We start from the raw sequence: 18,752 nt of genomic DNA, 5'->3' as shown, positions 1-18,752 counted from the left end.
TTCCAGAGAACTGTCATTAGATTTTATTGATCATTTCTTTAAAAGCAGGAAGAACATTTGTCTTATGGTAACTCACTCACACAACCAGTCATTTCTTAAAAGCCGCTCTGTGCCAGGCACGTGACAGGGGCAGAGGGGCAGGCTGGGAGCCCTGCACCAACTGGCATAGGGAAAAACAAGGCAGCCACGTGTTCTCGGTCGTGCCTTGCACCGCGATCCGTTATCTTCAACAACTCTGGGGATACAGAGAGTTGCCAGTCGCAGAGGATGAGACAGTGATTTGGAGCAGAAACTCTTGATTCTCACCAGAGCATGAGACCCCAGCCCCCACCCCACCCAGAGAGTTCACAGCCGGTGAGATCCTGCATGTCTACAGGAGGCAGTGAAGGGCATGCAGCCCAGGCTCCTGCAGGCACTTGGAATCCTCAAAGCCTGTTCCGTGACGGTGTATTCGAAAGCAGGAAAGGACGTCAACCCTGGTAGAGAGAAAAGAAAACTTTCTCAGAGTTTGAAGGATGATTAATAAGAAAATGAGTACAAAGGTCATATCTACAGCCATGGGTCTTACCAAAATGCCCCCGAAGATAAATATAGTGGCAGAGACTACCAGGATAAACATTGGAATGTTGAGAAGTGATTGTCCTCAGTGTAGCAGGCACCCAAAGCTAGTAGTTTAGGCACTAGCTAACCCAAAAGCCATTCCCAGCCTCTCCGCCATAGCTTGCTCCCATTCTAGAAGCTACAAAACCAAATACTTGTTTTTTTTTTGTTTGTTTGTTTGGTTTTTTGTTGTTGTTTTTCAGATTCCTTTGCAAGTAGGAGTGGTCCCAACCAATTAGGTGAAGAAAACTCTTCTAAGAGTATTTTGGGAGAGCTTTTACTCCCTGCTAAAGAGAGAAGCATGAAAGGAGAGTTGCTTCTGCCCCATTCCTCTTCTTGCCTGAATGTAGTTGTGATGTCAGGCTATGGACATCAAAATGGCTATGATAGCCATTTTGCAACAAGGAAAATAGTATGATAAAAAGTCAGCATGATGATAGTTAAGCTGAAAACTATGGAGAGCCTACATCTCCCCTGTGCCCTGCATGGTACTGGATATAGAACCTCACACAGACAGAGCATTCGCTCTGTCCCTGAACTACCTCCCCAGTGCAGAGAGCCTAGATCTTTTACAGCATCACCAAAAAATAGCAGCAATACAGCAACACTCTTTTCTTCAAGAAAAATAATTCGTGTATAATTAAGCCACTGGATCTTGGTGACATCCTGCCAAAACTAACTGGCACCTCCTGTGGTGTGGTAAGAGGTAACTCCAGTTCTCTTTGTGGTATCGTTCTCACAACTGCTTTCTGGACATTTCTAACCCATTGTGCCTTCAGATCATTGCAGGTATTATGTTCTTGGCTTTTTTTTTTTTTTTTAGAGCAGTTATAACATCGACCTGGTCCCCTCGTTGATTAGTGAATAGAATAAAACCCTTCACATGTGCTCACCTTGCGTCTGTGTGAGGTGCAATTCCACCTCTCCCAGGTTGCTCAGACAGTGAGCGGCGGAGCCTGGCTCTGTACCCACACAGCCTGGCTCCCGCCCCGGCCTCCCACCCCAGCCTCCGGCCCCACGCTTCACTCAGCCCGCCAACAAGTGCGCAGGCTTAGCTCCCGGGGCTGCCTGGCCTCGGCACTCCTCTACCAGAGCCCAGGAGCACAGCCCTCACCATCTTGGACACAGAGGACAGCAGGATCCCTGAGGTCTGGGACTGGGAGCCGGGCTTGGTCCTCCCGGTGAGCCACCTCCTGTATTCTTCCCGTACCTACAGAGACACAGCACAGGAGGACGGGCGCGCTGGGGTGCAGCAAAGGATTCTGCTGCAGGCGGGCGGAGGTGGGTGGAGGTGTCGAGTGGAGGTGGAGTGGGGGTGGAGGTAGGGAGTCTGGTGGATGCACAGGGTGGAAGTGGGGATCTGGTGGGTAGAGGTGGTGGGGCGCAGGGGGCTTCCGTGGGTGGATGGGGTGGAGGTTGGGGCTGCAGCCACATACCTGGCGGCTAAGCAGACAGTGGATGAGGAAGATGAAGGCTCCCTGCAGGCTGTTGATGATGGTGAACAGGTACGCCATGATGCTTGCCACGGGTCCAAACTGGAAGATGCCCAACACCCAGGAGCAGCCCAGGATGAAGACCTGGGCAAAAGCTTTGAAGGTCAGCAACCTGGGGGGAGAGTTGCAGGAGTGGGGGTCAGAGCTGGCACTGTCCTTGGGCCGCACTCCCAGGGGCTGTCTGAGGCTGCCACTTGGTGGGGACAAAGGTGGCCTGGAATCCCCACGCTCAGATGTGGGGAAATCAAACCCTAGAGGCAGTTAAAAGGCAGCAGGCCTAAGACTCACCTGGTACACACTGCACACGTGCATAGTTAGCAAAGTCGTATTGCAGAATCAAAGACCTAAAGGACCCACATTGTAAATGGCACCTGTACAAGACACCATGAAGCATTTCTTCTCTTGAGGTAAAAGTCGTCTAGGATACGGTTCACCATTTTGGCTACTTAGGGCTTGCAATTTAGCGGCATTGGGTCCCTTGACAACTTCATGCACACGTCCCCACTGTATAGCTCCAGGCTGATTTTACCATCTCAAAAGGAAACTCTGTATCTAGTGAACAGTCATTCCCCATGCCCAGTGCCCCAGGAGGAAACAACCCCAATACTCATTAACCGATGAGTGGATTGAAAACTGTGGCACATCCATCCGTGGAGTAGTATTCCCCCAGGAAAAGGGAGGAGCTTTGACCCACGCTAGCAGGTGCGTGGGCCCTGCCAGGGAGAAGCGGACTCAGGAGCCCAGCCACTGTGCCAGTTCATTAATGCAAAATGTCTAGAATCGCAAACCGGTACAGACAGCCGATCATAAGGCCATTTTTTTTAAAAAAGACCCATGTAACTGGGTGATTGGGGTAAAGATCCAGGCTCTGGATCAGACGGCTGCGTTCCCGTTCCGACTGATCCCGAGTCATTGAACCTCACTGGCCTGGGATTCCTGGCTTTGATAAAGTGATAAAGTAAAAGCTGTGCACCGTGGTCTTGTTCTGGGGGCAGGAAGGTGCTTGGAACTGAGGCGGGCACAACATGCATATTTCGGTGGCTGCTGTTAGCACGCGTCTACCTGCCACAGCTGAGTGCCTGCCTCAAAGCCAGCTTCAGGGCAGGGGCCCCTCCCCTGCGGAGGGAGGACACTTGACGCTTCACGTGGGACAGGCCTGGAGGCACAGGGGCTCCCAAGGAAAGAAAGAAACGCTAGCCGGGAGGGAGCTGCCCGGGCGCCGCGGCTGTGAAAACACCTCGGAAGCAGGCGGTCGCCATGGGTGCCCAACCCAGAACATACCCAGGGCCACTTTCAAATGGTTGAAGTGGGGAATTTCATCTTGTGTGGAGGTAACTGTTTAAATTTTTGTTATCTGTATGTTCTACCTTTTCTATTGCCTTTTTGAAAACATTTGCCATAGGTAAGGAGTTAGACATTGACAAGGAGAGAGGCACAAACTATCCTAAGATTACTGACGATGAAATCTAGATAATGGGGGAAAAAAAGAAAAGAAAATCTAGATAATGTCGGGTTGTGGTCAGATCTGAAGATGAACCTAGCTGAGCAAAGAAGTCAAGGAACACAGATGATTTCAGGAAGGTGAAAACGTGAATAATAACGTGAGATGATAAATGGAACCCAAATAGCGAGATGGTGTGTTTCACCTAATGAGTCAGCAGAAACACAGAAATGACCATAAGTCCCAGGGCTGGCAATGCTGCGGTAAACGGGCTCTCTGGTATCTGGAAGAGAACTTCCTGGAAGCCGATCTGCAGCCTGTATTTAAAGCATTTCAATTCAACTTACTCTGATTCAGGTAGTTTCACACTTACTGCTGAAATTTAAAAACCACAATGTGCAAAGATTTACACTTAAGGGTATTCAGGTAGTATTATTTATAATAGCAAAAAATGCAGAAATAACTTGTGTCCATGAATAAGGAATAATTTAAATAAATTCTGCTTCTTCCTTACACCAAAATGCCAAGCAGAAAATATATGTATCGTAGAAGAATCTCTAGTTAAGTGGGAAAGTATTCATGACCTCATTAACAAAAAAATCTATATAAAAAATAAAATAATACAAATCTGTTTCTTATATGCACAAAGGAGTATTCCCAGAGATGTAGTAATTGTTGCGATCTATGAAACACTCACTGTTCCTAAAACTGTGGTTAATACTTTATAAGTCACATAAAGCCAGAAGGGTTAATATCCCCATTCTACAGACGAGGACAGTGGGCTTCCGAGAGGTCGTGGAACCGCACCTGGTGTCCTTGAGTGTGGAGACCTCAGCGTTGACACTGGAAAGTTTCTGCCTCAGGATGCACAGCGTCCAAGTTAGGAGGACGGAGTTGATCTACAGGGTCAAGCAGAGGGGTCAAGGGATGGGCACATAAATGGTCAGCAGCCAGCATCCTTGGAACCAGAACTCTGACCACAGCCTCTAGCAGGCAATAGAGGAAGCAGGTGACCCTTGGAACAGCCAACCCCAGGCCACCAGGGCTTAATAGCTGACAGCTTCCCTGCCTCCAATTCAGGAAAGGCAGAAAGTGCCCCTGTGCTGGCCTTCAGGAACCCTGTCCCCATCAGCCCGCCCCCAGCCTCCCGGGCCAGCCGCTGGCCAGGGGCGTCTTCCTGCCTTCTGGCCTTCGGCTGCAGCCCCTCCATGCCCCCGCCAGCCCCTCGGAAGGAATTCCTGCGAGGGTCTCCTGTGGACTCAGTTTACTTCCACGGGGTGCACCTCATAGAAAGGGTGAGCTAGAAAAAAATTCTGGAAAACAGAGGAAGCAAAGTGGTATTTTCTGTTGCCAGAGAGGGAAAATGGAAAAGAAGATAGGAGCAGAAGGAGGGAGGCAAGAGAGAGGAAGAGAAGGGCAGACAAAACTGGACTCCCATGAGTTAGTTCAAATTCGTACTGACATCTCCGCCCGGGAAGCCGAGAGGAGAGGTTTATTTAAAGGCGTCTCCCACGTTAGCACTCCCCTGTGGGTTGAATTATCACTCCTCCCAAAAAAAAAAAGACGTCGAAACCCTACCTCCCAGGACCTCAGAAGGAGGCCTTATTTGAAGGCAGGGCCATCACAGGAGGCCATTGGGGTAGGTCCCAATCTACATCGCCTGTGTCCTTATCCACTGGGGGAGATTTAGAGATGGAGACAAACACCAACAGAGAAAAGACAGTGTGGGAGACCCGGGGAGAAGATGGCCACCCACACCAAGGACGAGGCCACCAGAAGAGGAGAAAGAGCTGCTGTCAGGGGGTGTGGCCTCTGTTTCAAGTCTCCAAAACCATGAGACAATAAAGTCATGTTGCTCCGTGTTACAGCAGCCCTAGAAAACTAGGACATGTCCCCCCAAATCTACTGGACATCAGAGCGAAACCTCCCTGGAGGAATATCCTCAAGCATTCCCAAGATTTAGATCCTTCAAAACTGAGTTCACAATCAAAAATACATAGGACACAAGGAATCCAGCCACCACGAGGGACAACCAGAAGAAATGTCCTCTGGAAACACGGTGGAGGCTGGATGGAGGCAGAGACGGGGTTCAGCACCTCCGGCCTCCCCTTGCTTCTACCCACCATCTCTCAGCTCGGCTCACTCCCTGCCCCACCACGACACCACCACTGCCCTTAATGTCCTTCCTCCTTCCCCGTCGCTGTGTCTGTACCTCAGAGACCCTGATAGAGCCATTCCTCCTGAAGCACAGAGAATGGATAAGATTGTGGTTGCTCCAAAGGCTTTTGCATTTCAGCAACAAAGGAAAGCCATAAGTCAAAGAAGTTACTCTCTAACTTGGAAATCTCAAGACTCAAGGAAAACAAGAAAGCTTCTGGGAGCAGCAAGGAACTTGGCTTTGCACCTTCTGGCACTTCCTGAATGCCCGGGTCTCCTGGCTCTTCCTCCAAAGCATTCTTTCCCAAATAACTTGCTTACCATTATGATCACACACACTGGCCCCAGAAAACTCCAGATGAAGCCTGCCTCTGTGCTGAGCCAGCAGCTGTGGAGAGAAAGGGGAGGTGTGAGCACTTGCCTCAGAGTCTTGGCTGTCCAGCTATGCCTGTCCCTACTAATGCGTGGATGGAGGACGTTGGGAGGGAGGTTCAGGCAAAGACTCTCACGATGGGGCAGGTTGCATTGCGGTTTCCTCTGGATCCAGTGCATGCTTTGCAGACCTTCTTCTTGCACAAACGTTCCTGAAACGTTGACCCAGTGCTGGCCGCTAAGCTCATCCTCGGTTCAGAATATCCACAGCCCCTTTTCCCTCCAAGCACAGCTCCCCAGCCACACAACACACCATTCAAATCTCAGCTCAAATGTCCCTTCCATGCAGTAGCCACTCCTGACCCCTCTTAGCTAAGAATCCCCACCTAGACCCTCCCTATCTGCACCTCTGCACTGCCGAACAGCAGCTGTTGTATCAAAACTCGTCTTGTTCAGATGTTTGGGTCATTGCAAACTTTCTGCCCCTGCTCAGTGGTGAACCGCATGAGACTTCAGAACTTGAACGTTCTGTTCTTCTCTTTAATAAACCAGCACCCAGCAGAAAGCCCGGCATGGACCAGGGCACTCCATAATCTTTTCTTAATGGGAAGGAACAGCAGGAAGGAAGAAGGAAGCTGGAGGAGGTGGAACCTAGTTGAAGGGAGTGGGTCCTGGAGGACTATGTATTATCCCAGGGTGGTCCCCTCCTCTTTCTGTCTCTCTCCCTCATGCCATGAGGTTAGCATCCTCTCTCTACCATGCCCTCCTGCCATGATGTCTCCACCTCACTGCAGGCCTGAAAACAAAGGCGCCAGCTCATCACAGACTGAAACCAAAATAAACCTTTTCTCCCTTAAGTTGATTTTCTCAGGTATTTTGTCACAGCAACAGAAAGCTGGCTACACACACACACACACACACACACACACACACACACGTGCAAGAAGGAAAATAATCATGTTAGGCCAACTAACTGTCCTCTCCCTGGAATAGGACACTCAGGTAGCAGTGACTCCTGGATTTGTAAAATGCACAACCCGTACTACCATACACAACAGCTCTGACCTCAACAGTCCTCCTGCTGTAGTTATTGCTCTTCTTGCTCACATAATTATCATCTTGAACCATGGCAGTAGAATCTTCAGGAGGAGAGATCTCGCCACTTACCGATTATGCATCCCATAGCCCCGTGGGTACACACTGGCAGAGACGGCCACCACCAGCCCTGGGAGCCCATAGCCAAAAGCACAGAGGTGCAGCGTGTTGATGCTGTGGGAGCTGAAGTAATTCACCACCTTCAGGTTCCTGACCATCAGGAAGAGCATTGCAGCCTCCACCAACATCCAGGAGAAGCAGGCCAGGAAGAGGTAGTGCAGACACCCAGCGATGATGGCACAGCCCACCTGCAGAGGAAGCAGGCGCGTCGGGCTCCTCCTTGGGGAGGCTAAGGAGGCAGGGAGGGGAGGCCCTGAGAGCCCATCTGGGGCAGGAAGCTCAGCACCCCACAGAGACAGACTGCACTCCTCCAGAGTGCAGCACCTACTGTGCATGGGAGGGGGGCCTGGCATTGGCACCCTGGGGCTCTCTGTCCAGTGAGAGAGGTGGACCCAAGGAATGAGCCGGGAAGGAAGCAGCCCAGCGTGACACAGGAGGACCAATCCTCAGCCACCATGCTATTCATCTGTGCGACACTGTTGTCGCCTTTCTCTTGGGGAAAAAGGGGCTGTCCCATGCCATGCAAGACCTTGTGTACTACCTAGAATTACCTCCTCCCGGGATGACAGTCAGAAACATCCCTGGACATCACCGGGTCTCCTGAGGGGCAAAACCCCACAGGTGAAGACCACTGGCCAAGAAAGGAATGGGAGGGACCACCTCCCAACATGGTGGGGGAAGTGACCTTAAGCTGACTTCTAGCACAGGAAGCCATCAGCTAGACCAGCAGCTGGGGAGCAGGTGCACAGGCACGTGCAAAGGCCCTGAGGGAGGGAGCTAGGAAGGGCTGAGCAGAGGCAGACAGGGAGCGGATGGGGCTGAAAGGGGACACAGCCCAGGGGTTTGACCTGGTTGTCGGTCTTGTCTATACCAGTGAGGAAGAGAATCTTGGCCAGGAAGAGACACACGCAGAGGTGCAGGTGGAGGAAGGTGTTGCGGCTGCGAATGGTGCGGCACAGCAGGAAGGTGGCGATGGCCAAGGCGAGGCACACCAGGGAGATGCTCAGGCCCACGTGGCTAATGATGTACAGGGAGAACTCCATCTGTCAGAAAGGAGAGCCGCCGCTGGCCTCAGCATGGAATCAGGCCGGAAAGAAGAACCATCCAGCTCTCTGGATCGGGAGAGAGGGCTCAGGTCTTTCCTCCCTCGACACTCAGGACGACTAGATGCTGTCCACTTTGAACTCTGCCATCCTCCAGCGACCCTCAGCGTCACTGCTCTCCTGGCCTGGGCTCACCCTGTGCGTGACTGGGCTGGATGGCCACAAACTACATTTCCCAGAATCCCACAGGGCTGAGGTCCTGGACCAAACTTAGGTCCCCCAGTGAGATGCACTCATAAAGTTCTGGAAGGCAAAAAGGAGGGAGAGGCCAGCTTTCTGAAGATAGGAGTGAGCTGTGGCTAGACACCACATTTCAACTTTCCAGTCCCCAAATGCACGGGGACAGAACAGACATGAGGACAGCAACTTCTGACCTGTGGAATAAGCTGTGGGGGAGGGGTGACCTTGAAGCTAAAGTCCAGGTATCGGCCTCCTGACTTCAACTCCTCCTGCGCTGTGATCCTGTGGGCATTCTACACCCTGTGTTAAACCCCTTTCTGCTTGAAATGCCTAAAGGGGTTTCTGCTGCCTTCGCTGACCCCCGACAGACCCACAGACACTCGAGGATGCCGCGACCACAGGGAGTGGAAATGACAAGCCACGTCCTCCTCTGCTATCTGTTCATGACTCATTTTAACGTTAGTCATAAGTCCATGACTTTCTCTGGGTTGAAGATAGGCCAGGCACTCTCTCATGAGCTCTTTGGTATGAGATTGTCACACAGTGGCTAAGAAAACTGACCACAATTCTGCTGGTTTCTCATTGTATAAGTTTTCACAAAACACCTAAATCCTCTATGCCTCTGTTTACTCCTGTGTAAAAAGGAGGATATCAATAGGAACTGCTTGTAGGGCTGTTTGGGGAGGGTTAAAAGAAAGCTTATAAATGTGCCAGTGACATTTTATACTTCAGGTAAGTGTTAGTTATTACTTTTTTCTCATTCTCCGTCTTGAGAGGAGAAAGCTGGATTCAGCTTGGAGGTTGACTTGTCCAAGCAAACGCAGCTCTGAAGTGGCAGAGTTGGGACTTGACAGGAGGCCAGTCTCGCTCTGGACCAGTTCCCTTCAGTCCCAAGCCACACGATCCTCCACACGGAGCTTCGGGCCTCGCTGGCAGGGAATTGACCCTCAGCTCTAGCAGGATTGGCAGGGACACCCCAACACAGTGGGCGGCTCTTTCCTCTACCCCATGTCCACATTCACCACAGCGCCCTCATACCTCGCCTCCTCCCGCACCCGTCACCGGCTCCCACCGAAAGGCCTCTCAAATCCTGAAGCCCAGCCTCTGCTCCATGTGTAGAGTTAGTAGTGAAAGGAGAAGTCTGGAGCCAGACTTCCTCCCCCCACCCCATTCAGATCCCAACTCTGTCAGTAACTAGCCTCATGGGTAGGCAGGCTAGTGAGCCTCAACCTCCAAGCCTGTGAAATGGGTCTAAGAATGAATAACCAAAGACTAAAAGTCAACCCATGACAGAGGCCCACTAAACAAGACCTGTGGTTACCACGGAACCTGACCTGTGTGGGTCACTATTTCTGATTCCACAGTTGAGCAACATGTTTCCCAGCCAGATCACGAACTCCCAGATCACGGCGCACGGCACTCACCTTTCTGTCCCCCCGGCTACCTCCCACTACACCCAACACCACAGGGGAACCCCCAGAAGACATTCAGTCAATGTTTTCCCATTGGATTTGAAACCAGATACTCAGGGAGCCAGAGAACAAATCATCAGCACTGACCGTGAGCTCCCCAGAAGCCATGATGATGGCCAAGTTCGCCAGCTGGTTACAGCTGCAGACCGTGTGCATCTCCGAAGCTTCCAGGACCTCACAGCCGGATGGCGTCCATCCCCCATTCCCCACATCTGTGCTCCAGGAAACACAGATGGGCCTCTCCGACTTGTGCTTTGGCTGAAAAAGCAAAGGGCTGGTCACCTGAGAGATCCTCTCTACAGGCCTCAGTGCGACCGACTTCAAGAGTCATTTGGGGTCCCAGGTGCTGGGTGTGTTCCCTAGGGAGTGGAGGAAGATGAGAGGGATGACTCCAGAGCAGAGTTAGGGCTGCTGTAAACACTGCCCGCACATGCTTCCTACCCATGCTCCTTACTGCGCCAAAACCCTGCCTGCTGCAGAATGGAAGAAAGCCACCTATAGAGAAGAGGTGGTTTCTCCAACAGTGGTGTTGGGGCATTGATTTGCGTTGCAAGAAACTGGGGGTGTTTGTTGCCCTGCCGTATCCCACTAAAAATGAGGTAAGTCTGCAACAATTTACTACATGTCTCAAAATAACAGAAGAGTCCAACGTCTTCCAACACTTAGCAATGATAGATGGGAGAGATGTAGATGCTAATTATGGGCACCCTGATTTGATCATTACACATCGTACACACGTCAAATTATCACACTTGTGGAAGCTAGAGAGGGAACAGGACAAGGAAGGTCAAGGGGCAGAGGTTCACCTGAAAAGCAAAGGGAAATGAGAGGACGGGATGGGGAGGAGCCGCTGGGGGGACAGTGGTCAAGTGATATGGTATATTGTGTGCATGTAAAATAAGTGACAATGAATCCCACCATTATGCACAACTATAATGCAACAATTAAAAGTGTGAAGGAAAAATTTATCAAACCGTATCCCATAAATATAGGTAATATTATATGTCAATTAAAATTTTAAAACCTGATTCAAACATTACAGAATGTTTACTTGTATTGAAACATCGGGTGGTACCCCATTATTTTATACAATTATGTTTTAATGTATCAATTAAAGATTAAGTTTTTAAAGGCCCTCAAGGGAAGATCAATGTGCCAACGGACACTACGGCATCTCGTCTGTATCAATGCCGATATCCTGGCCTGATACTGTGATCTGGTTTTCAAGATGTCACCACAGAGGGAACTCAGCAAAGGGTGCATGGGAATCCTCTGTACTATTTCTTACAACTGAATCTACAATTTCTTCAAAATAAAAAGTTGGAGTCTAAAAACTGAGAGCTAAGGTATCTGGGGAAACAGGAAGTCCTCAGTGGATAGACAGAGGTCTCAGGAAAGAACCTCTTCACAACCTGAAGATTCTCCAGGATGTAGATGACTGGATCTGAGAGGTTGTCCTTCTTCTTCCCAGTCATAATGCCCCCAACAACACGAGAATTCATCTTCAGCCTCTGCTTGGAGTGGATCCAGGGCCTCTGAGGGTCCTGGAAGAAGCGCTCATCTAAGACAGACTCCATGTTTGCGAAGGAGACAAAAGCCACCCCAGCAGACCCTGCAGGTTCCCCCAAAAGAGAAAGAAAAAAACATTTGCTAGTTAGTTGTTAAAGCTGGTCCAACACACGTGCACACACACACTCTGATGTTCCATGCCCCTCACTGAAGTGTGAATGAACTTCCAGATCAGTGTCCCTCACCAGAACCACATTAACAACAGAAAGATCCTGAGGGACTGTGACCTGGAGAAATCTTGCCTACATTTATGCCTAAACCTGAATTTGTGTTTTTAAGGGACAGTGCTTTCACGTCTTTGATGGGAAATAAGTTCTCCTCCCACCTTTACAGTCTCTTTGGTGGGCTCCTGTCTGAATATGGGTGGTCTCCAGAGATGCTATTCTAGGGTGGCTCCCTGTCCTGACCTGGATGCACAATCACTGAAACTTCATCTGCCACCTCTGAGCTGCAGGAGGGATTCAGTTGTGCTCCCAGACATCATAACCTGCTTCTTCTCTTCCATCTTCATCCCCTGCCCTCAATGAGTGACGTCACCAGACCTGGAACTTGGGAGTCCTCCCTAATTTCTTCTCTGTCCAAAACAGATTCCTCCTTTTCGTGTGTGGTGACCTCCTCCTCTGTGCTCCTCACAGTGAAACCTTGACCCAGCCTGACATGTCCCTCCCAGACGACTGGCTTTCTCATGAACGTCCTTGCCTGCCCAGCCTTTCCCTCTACAAAGGTCCCTGTACTGCACAGAGGATTGCTTTGCATACCAACTTCCACCTGGAAGACACAGTCTGTCATCCTCCTGCTGCAAGCAGAACCTTCCAGGCTTTCTCCCCCCTTGGGAGGAGGTCTACCTGGATGGGGACGGAACTCCCTCTATCCACTTCCCACCCCCTCATTCCCTCATTATGCTTTGAATTTTGTGAACAGTTCAAGCTCGTTCTCCATGTGGAGCTGTGACATCCTCTTCTGCTTTCTCTGTTAACCCCCAGGACTTAGTTTAAGCCTCTCTTCCACATTTCACCCTGTGCTTCTACCCTGAAGCATCCATCCCAACATTGACTATTCAGACCAAGGGTCAACCCCCCTAGCCTACATGCCAATCCATCTATTGCTTGGTTTTTGTAAGGTTTGCTGCAACACATCCAAGCCCACTGTTATGGTTTGTATATGAGTTATCTCCCAAGCCTCCTCTATTAATGCAGAATTGTCCAGAGGGGAAATGATTGGACTGCAAGAGCTGTAATCTAATCAGCCCATCCGCAATCTAATCAGCCCATCCGAGTTGGAAAGGACTAACTGGGTGGTAACTGTGTGCAGGTGGGGTGTGGCTGGGGGAGGTGGGTCACTGGGGGCATGCCCTGCAAGGGTGCAGCTTTCCTGTGCCCCTTCCTCTTTCTCTGCTTCCTGACTCAACCATGAATGGAGCAGTTCCTCTGTACCACACTCTTCCACCATGATGTTCTGCCTCATCTCAGGCCCACAGCAATGGAGTCAGCTGACCATGGACTAAACCTCTGGAACCATGAGCCCCAAATAAACTTCCCCTCCTCTAATCTGCTCTTGTCAAGTACTTGGTCACAGCATGGAAAGGAGACTAACAGGCCTACTCACATACATGTCATCAATACATGCACTATGATGATAGAGATAAGTAGTTGTGGCAGAGACTGTTGCTCACAATGCTGAAAATACTTAACAACAACCCGTATGGAAAGGCCTGCCAACCCCAACACAGACTAGTACTGCACAACAGAAATGTAGCCACATAGGTGACTTTAAATTTTCTAGTATCCACAATTTTAAAAGTAAAAATCAGGGAAAATTAATTGCAATAATATATAAACTCAAATTCAGCAAAAATATGACCATGTCTACATGTAATTTGAAATTTTTAAAAGTAAAAATATATTTTAGACTGGTCATGGGCACCTCTAAGCCTGCTACTCAGGAGATGGAGGCAGGAGGATCATGAGTCTGAGATCAGCCTGGACAACATAATGAGATCTTGCTCAAAAAATATATATATTTTAATGTATGTTCTCCTTTTTATGGCTGAATCATCTTTCACTGTGTATCTACCACATTTCCAAACTCCTGTCATTTGCAGCAACAGGGACAAGCCTGGAAGACACTGTGTTGACTGAAATGAGCCAGGCATGAAATGACAAAGAGCACATGAGCTCCTATTTAGACTCTCATCTGTAGACTCTAAGAAACGTTGACCTCACGTAGAAAGTAGAATGTGATAGCAGTTGTCAGGGGCTGGGGGTGCAGGGGGTGCTGGTACAGAGTACAATGTTCAAGTCAGACAGGAAGGATGAGTCCAAGAGCTCTGTCCTGCAGCATGGTGACTACCACTAGTGACAAGGTAGAGTATTCTAGAAATACGTCAAGAGTGGGTGTGGGGAAAAGTGTCTTCACCAACAAATCGGTGACTCTGTGAGGGTGCACCATGAATCAGCAAGAGTGTGACTTCCTCAAGGCACATGTGCTGCAAAAACATCAGGCCACGTGCAACAAATGCTCACCACTCTCTGTCCATTTTTAAATAAAAGGTTGAAAATACATAAGGATTACACTTTATTTTTAAAGTCCATAGGAAAGCTTACAAGTGAAATATTTTGCATCCTTATTTTTTCTTCCAAGTCTTTGAAATACAGTCTGTAGCTTCCACTTAGAGCATATTTCAGTTCAGCCCTGTCACCTTTCAGGTGCCCAGTAGCCAAAGGTGGCCAGTGGCTACCATATGGGGCAGAGAAGGTCTCAACACCCCAATATTGTGAGATTATCTTTTTAATATTCAACTTTCCTAGCAGACGGAAAACTCTGACAGCACAGGTCACTCTGCCTAACTGCTATTGATTTTTGATAGTCATTGAAATGACACCTGGGAGGTGATTCACACGTATTTGTAGATTGAATGTGCTGTGGTTTGAATCTGGAATACCCCCAGAGGCTCATATGTTGAAAGTGTGGTCGCCAATGCAGCAAGGTCCAGAGGTGGAACTTTAGGCAATGACTGAAACGTAAGTCAGTGGATGAATTCACTTCTACTTAATTGATAGCAGATTGGACTACTGGGAGGTAGAACCTAGTCAGAGAAAATGAGCTTCTGTGGGTCTGCCCTGGAAGGGCTCATCTTGTCCCCAGCTCCTCTTGCACACTGCCCACTGATTCCCAACTGCCATGAGCTGAACCATCACCCCCTTCCACTACGTTTCTGCCTTGGAGTCAGCTGACGATAGACTGAACCTCTGAAACCAAGAGCCAAGATAAACCTCTCCTCTTCTAAGTTGTTCTCATCAGGTCTTTTGGTCACAGTGCCATAAAGTTCACTCACACAGAATGCAGCACCACCTGGATTCTCAGGAGTGGGTCTGTACCTGTGGATTCTGATTCCTCGATTACAGAACACCTGATCTTCATCTCATCTCCTTTGGCTTTCAAGTGAAAGGACACATTCTCCACAAGACATTCTTCAGTGATAACTTTGCTTTCAATATCTAAAAAGAGAAAGGGAGGGAGCACAAATGGTCACCCAGAAAGTGGGTCAGATTTTGGTTTCTGACCAAGAAAGGTACACATTCAGAGTTGTGTGCAAATGAAAGAACAGAAAGGCCAGTTCATTGTGGGAAGGGTCTTGAGCCCCTTGATAAATGATAGAGGACAGTAGCACCAAAGAAATGAGTCATCTAAGTGGAGTCTTTGAAGTAAGAATTTACATCTTGGGGATGCATCAGAGAGATTGTCGGCAGCTAAGTTTGCTCCTGTAAGGTCCTGCAGGGGGCCATGTGTGGAAGGCTTGGCCCCAGCCAGAGGTGCTATTGGGTAAAACCTTTAGGGGGTGGGACTCAGTGGGAAGGTCATTAGGGCTGCCCTGGAGGGAGATATTGGGATCCCATCCCTGGGGCTTCCCTCTCACTTTGCTTCCCAGCTGCCATGAGCTGAGCAGCTTATTACATGGCACGTCCTACCATGATGTGCTGCCTCACCACAGACCCAAAAGCCAGGGGGCCACCTGACCCTGGGCTGAAACCACCAAGACTACAGGACAAAAGAAGCCTTCCTCTTTAGAAGCTGGTGTATCTCAGCTAATTGTTACACCGGTGATAAGCTGACTAACACGGCAACCCTGGTGGAAGGCATCAGAGGGTGATCTTCTGGCTACTCCAAGTTTAGACAAGTTCTCCAAAGCCAAGGGAGACCAGACAGGACTGGGCCAACCCAGCATGCTATGTGGGTTTTGGCTCGGTATTTGGATGGCAACAACTGCTGGAGTCCCGCTCAGTGGCACAGCACTTGCCAGGGGCACGGGAGGCCCTGGGTTCCATCCCCAGCACAACAGACAAAAAGAAGATGGAGGTAACTGGAGGTGCCCCTCTGCCACTTGCTGGCTGTGCAAACTTGAGCAATAGTCTCACTGCCTGGGCCTCCAGCTGCAGGGTGTATCCCACTGGCTCGTTATGAAAATAAGAAAATGAAATCAGAGTATCTTTTTAAAACATAAACCAGATAACGCCATGACCACTCCCAAATTCTCCAATGCCTGTCCTAACATCTACTTCAAATAAAATCCTTAAGTTCCTACATTTATCTACAAAAGCTGCCTCCCCCTTTCTTTCTGGCCTCTTTCCCCACAGATCCACCCTCTTCTAGGCAATGTTGCCTTTTCATTGTTCCTTGGAATCACCAGACACTTGTTCTTCCTCCAGACCTTTACATTATTCCTTTCCCCAAGGTCCCTGACCCAAGAAGACTTCCCCTCTCCACACTACATGAACAGCAACTCTTTCTAACCCTCTTGAACTTCCTCAGCCTGCTGTATTTTTTCAATAATGCCATGCCTGGTTGGTATACCAGATGTCTCTTTGCTTATCATCTCTCTCATCTCACCAAAATAGAAGACTCAGGAAGCTGGTCCTTTCCACTACTGGTGGAGATCTCTACTTCCACTCATGGCCTTCTGGGGATCCATCAGTATGATATTCTTGGGTTTAAGTGACTGACACAGAAACTATGACCAGAAGTGGGGACAGCTGCAAAAGATCTACAGCACTGTGTTCCAGAGTGATCCCCAGCAAGCATGTGTCAGTCAGAAAAGGATCAGTCCTGCAGCAGTAACAAACAGTCCCAAGTCTTTGTGGTTAAAAATAATAGTTATTTGTCATTAATGCTTTGTGTCCGCTGAAAATGGACTTGAGGCCCCAGGTTTTTCATTATCCTATCTCTGGGACCCACACTGTTGGAGAAGCTGTGAGAGGAAACACTTTCCAGTCATTAAGGCAGAGGAAAAGAACATTCTGGAAGGTCTCACACCAGCAACCATGGCCTGAATTAGTCACAAAATTCCACCTAACCCCATGTCAGGAAGCACAGTCCTATGGTGGGCCCCACGGGAAAAACGGCAAAAATTTACACACAGCAAATGACTGTTGTTCCATAAACCCATACGTAGTAGGCAGTCACAATTGTTTGCTGAATGAGTTAATGGCCCCTGAGTTGTTCACCCTGGCACAGTGCCTGGCCCTTGCAAACACTCAGCACATGGGAAGGTCACCTATACAATTAGGCTTGCTTTGCTGTGAGTTCAGGAATTTGGGTCAGTTGAGGAAATGGTGGGTGGGAGACCTATGGGTGACCCATTGCCACAGTCACCCCTCAAAATCAGCACCAGCACCACTTGCCAGGAGGGGTATGTACCTAAGTGCTCCGTCTGGACCGTCTGACTGGCATTCTCTGAGGGCTTCAGAAGAGCCGCCAGCGTGGTGCTCTCCACGCTCTCCAGCAGCACTGTGGCCAGGGCTGATGTCTCTTCCCGGCTGAACTTGGTCCAGGTGGACTTCTGCTCCAGCACAGAGGTGAAGCTCTCAGCTGTTCTCTGCCAGGGAAGATGCTCTTGTTCATTCTGGTGCTTTCCTTCCTCCCTCCTCCTCCCTTCCCTCTTCCCCTTCCTCCCCTCCCTCTTCCTCTTGCTCCCCCTCATTTCTCACTAATAAGTTTTCTTGGCTAGAACGGTGGTTTCCAGAAATTGGAAGGGCAGAGTCAGGGGAAGGATGAGGAAATATTGGTCGTGGGGACTGAGTTACAGTTAGACAGGATTGAGGAGCTGGGCTTACAGTTTCCAGGCGCTCATGTATCAGTTAACATACATTTTAAAGGCTAACATCACTCTCTGTCATTAAGAGAGGTAAGTGGACAGCACCGCGGAGTCAAAGAACCCGGCCGCTTCCGGGCCCGCCTGCGTCGCCCTCACAGGACGCGGCGGGTCAGCACCTGGGACAGCGCCCGCCAAGCCCGCTCTGCGCAGGCACCTTTCCTTCCAGGAATCGACCTCTCCAGAGGTTCTTTAAAACTGTGCCAGGATCTTGTCCAATGACGTTCAATTCTAGCGGATTTGTAGAAATCTTAAATGCCCAACAGGCTATTGAATAATAAAGATGAGGTCCTGTCCCGTGACAGCATGCAGCTGCTAAAAAAGAACGTGGCAGTGCATCTGCGCACGTGACAAGCATGGCACGTGTCTGCCACCGCATGTGCTTCAAAAGCAACCACTGCCATTGAAAACTTTGTGCTCTTGGTATTCATGCTTCTGACACATGCAAATAAAAATGACACACTTGTCACGATTCAGGTGTTATTTTAAGTAATATAATTATGATATAGCCTATATACACAATTATAGTGTAAAATTATAATATATTAATATAAGTGATGTATTTTAAGTGGCCCAAGCCAAAAAAGTATGGAATTTGTACTTTAATAAATGCAGGGGCAGGAGAAATTAATCTAATCCAGTAAGATGGTGAGGAAAATTCAACAGAAATCTGACTACAGACTCTGTGACTGTGGACACAAATTACAGGCTAAAAATGACGTAAAGAATTTCAGCTCCAACTGGGCATGGGTGGGACTTGAGAAGCAGGGTCCTCAAGCCCCACCACTCACCCTGCCCTGTCCCACCACACGGCAGGACAGCCTGCACCAGAGGCCTAAGCTCCCAATTTCTTGGCTGATGAGAGCCCACAAGCCCCACCAAAACGTTAGACCTGCTGTTCTTAGCTGTGGCGGTTATTTTATACACTCAGGAAAGAAAACAGATTTAGGCAAACTACAAATCCTCAGGGGGAATTCTTGTGTGTTAAATTCAGAAGATTTC

At 49.3% G+C, this 18,752-nt stretch overlaps 1 protein-coding gene across 1 annotated transcript in view; it reads right to left on the bottom strand.

Moving 5' to 3' along the window:
* ADGRE1 (adhesion G protein-coupled receptor E1) overlaps positions 1 to 18,752 on the bottom strand; it is a 49,463-nt gene continuing 30,711 nt past the window's right edge. Inside the window, exons 12-22 of the mRNA XM_079115080.1 lie at positions 17,297 to 17,474; positions 14,980 to 15,099; positions 11,446 to 11,645; positions 10,121 to 10,291; positions 8,127 to 8,321; positions 7,231 to 7,466; positions 6,013 to 6,079; positions 4,342 to 4,433; positions 2,037 to 2,205; positions 1,706 to 1,810; positions 1 to 476 (exon numbers count right to left, since the gene is read on the bottom strand). Of these exons, the coding sequence (XP_078971206.1) occupies positions 471 to 476; positions 1,706 to 1,810; positions 2,037 to 2,205; positions 4,342 to 4,433; positions 6,013 to 6,079; positions 7,231 to 7,466; positions 8,127 to 8,321; positions 10,121 to 10,291; positions 11,446 to 11,645; positions 14,980 to 15,099; positions 17,297 to 17,474 (1,539 nt within the window). The 3' untranslated portion in view covers positions 1 to 470. The remainder of the gene's footprint in view (positions 477 to 1,705; positions 1,811 to 2,036; positions 2,206 to 4,341; positions 4,434 to 6,012; positions 6,080 to 7,230; positions 7,467 to 8,126; positions 8,322 to 10,120; positions 10,292 to 11,445; positions 11,646 to 14,979; positions 15,100 to 17,296; positions 17,475 to 18,752) is intronic.

Source organism: Sciurus vulgaris, assembly GCF_902686455.1.
Source record: "Sciurus vulgaris genome assembly, chromosome: 16".
NCBI lineage: Eukaryota > Metazoa > Chordata > Mammalia > Rodentia > Sciuridae > Sciurus > Sciurus vulgaris.
The sequence above is the reverse complement of the archived record's forward strand: the minus strand, read 5'-3'. Positions and strand labels throughout refer to the sequence as shown.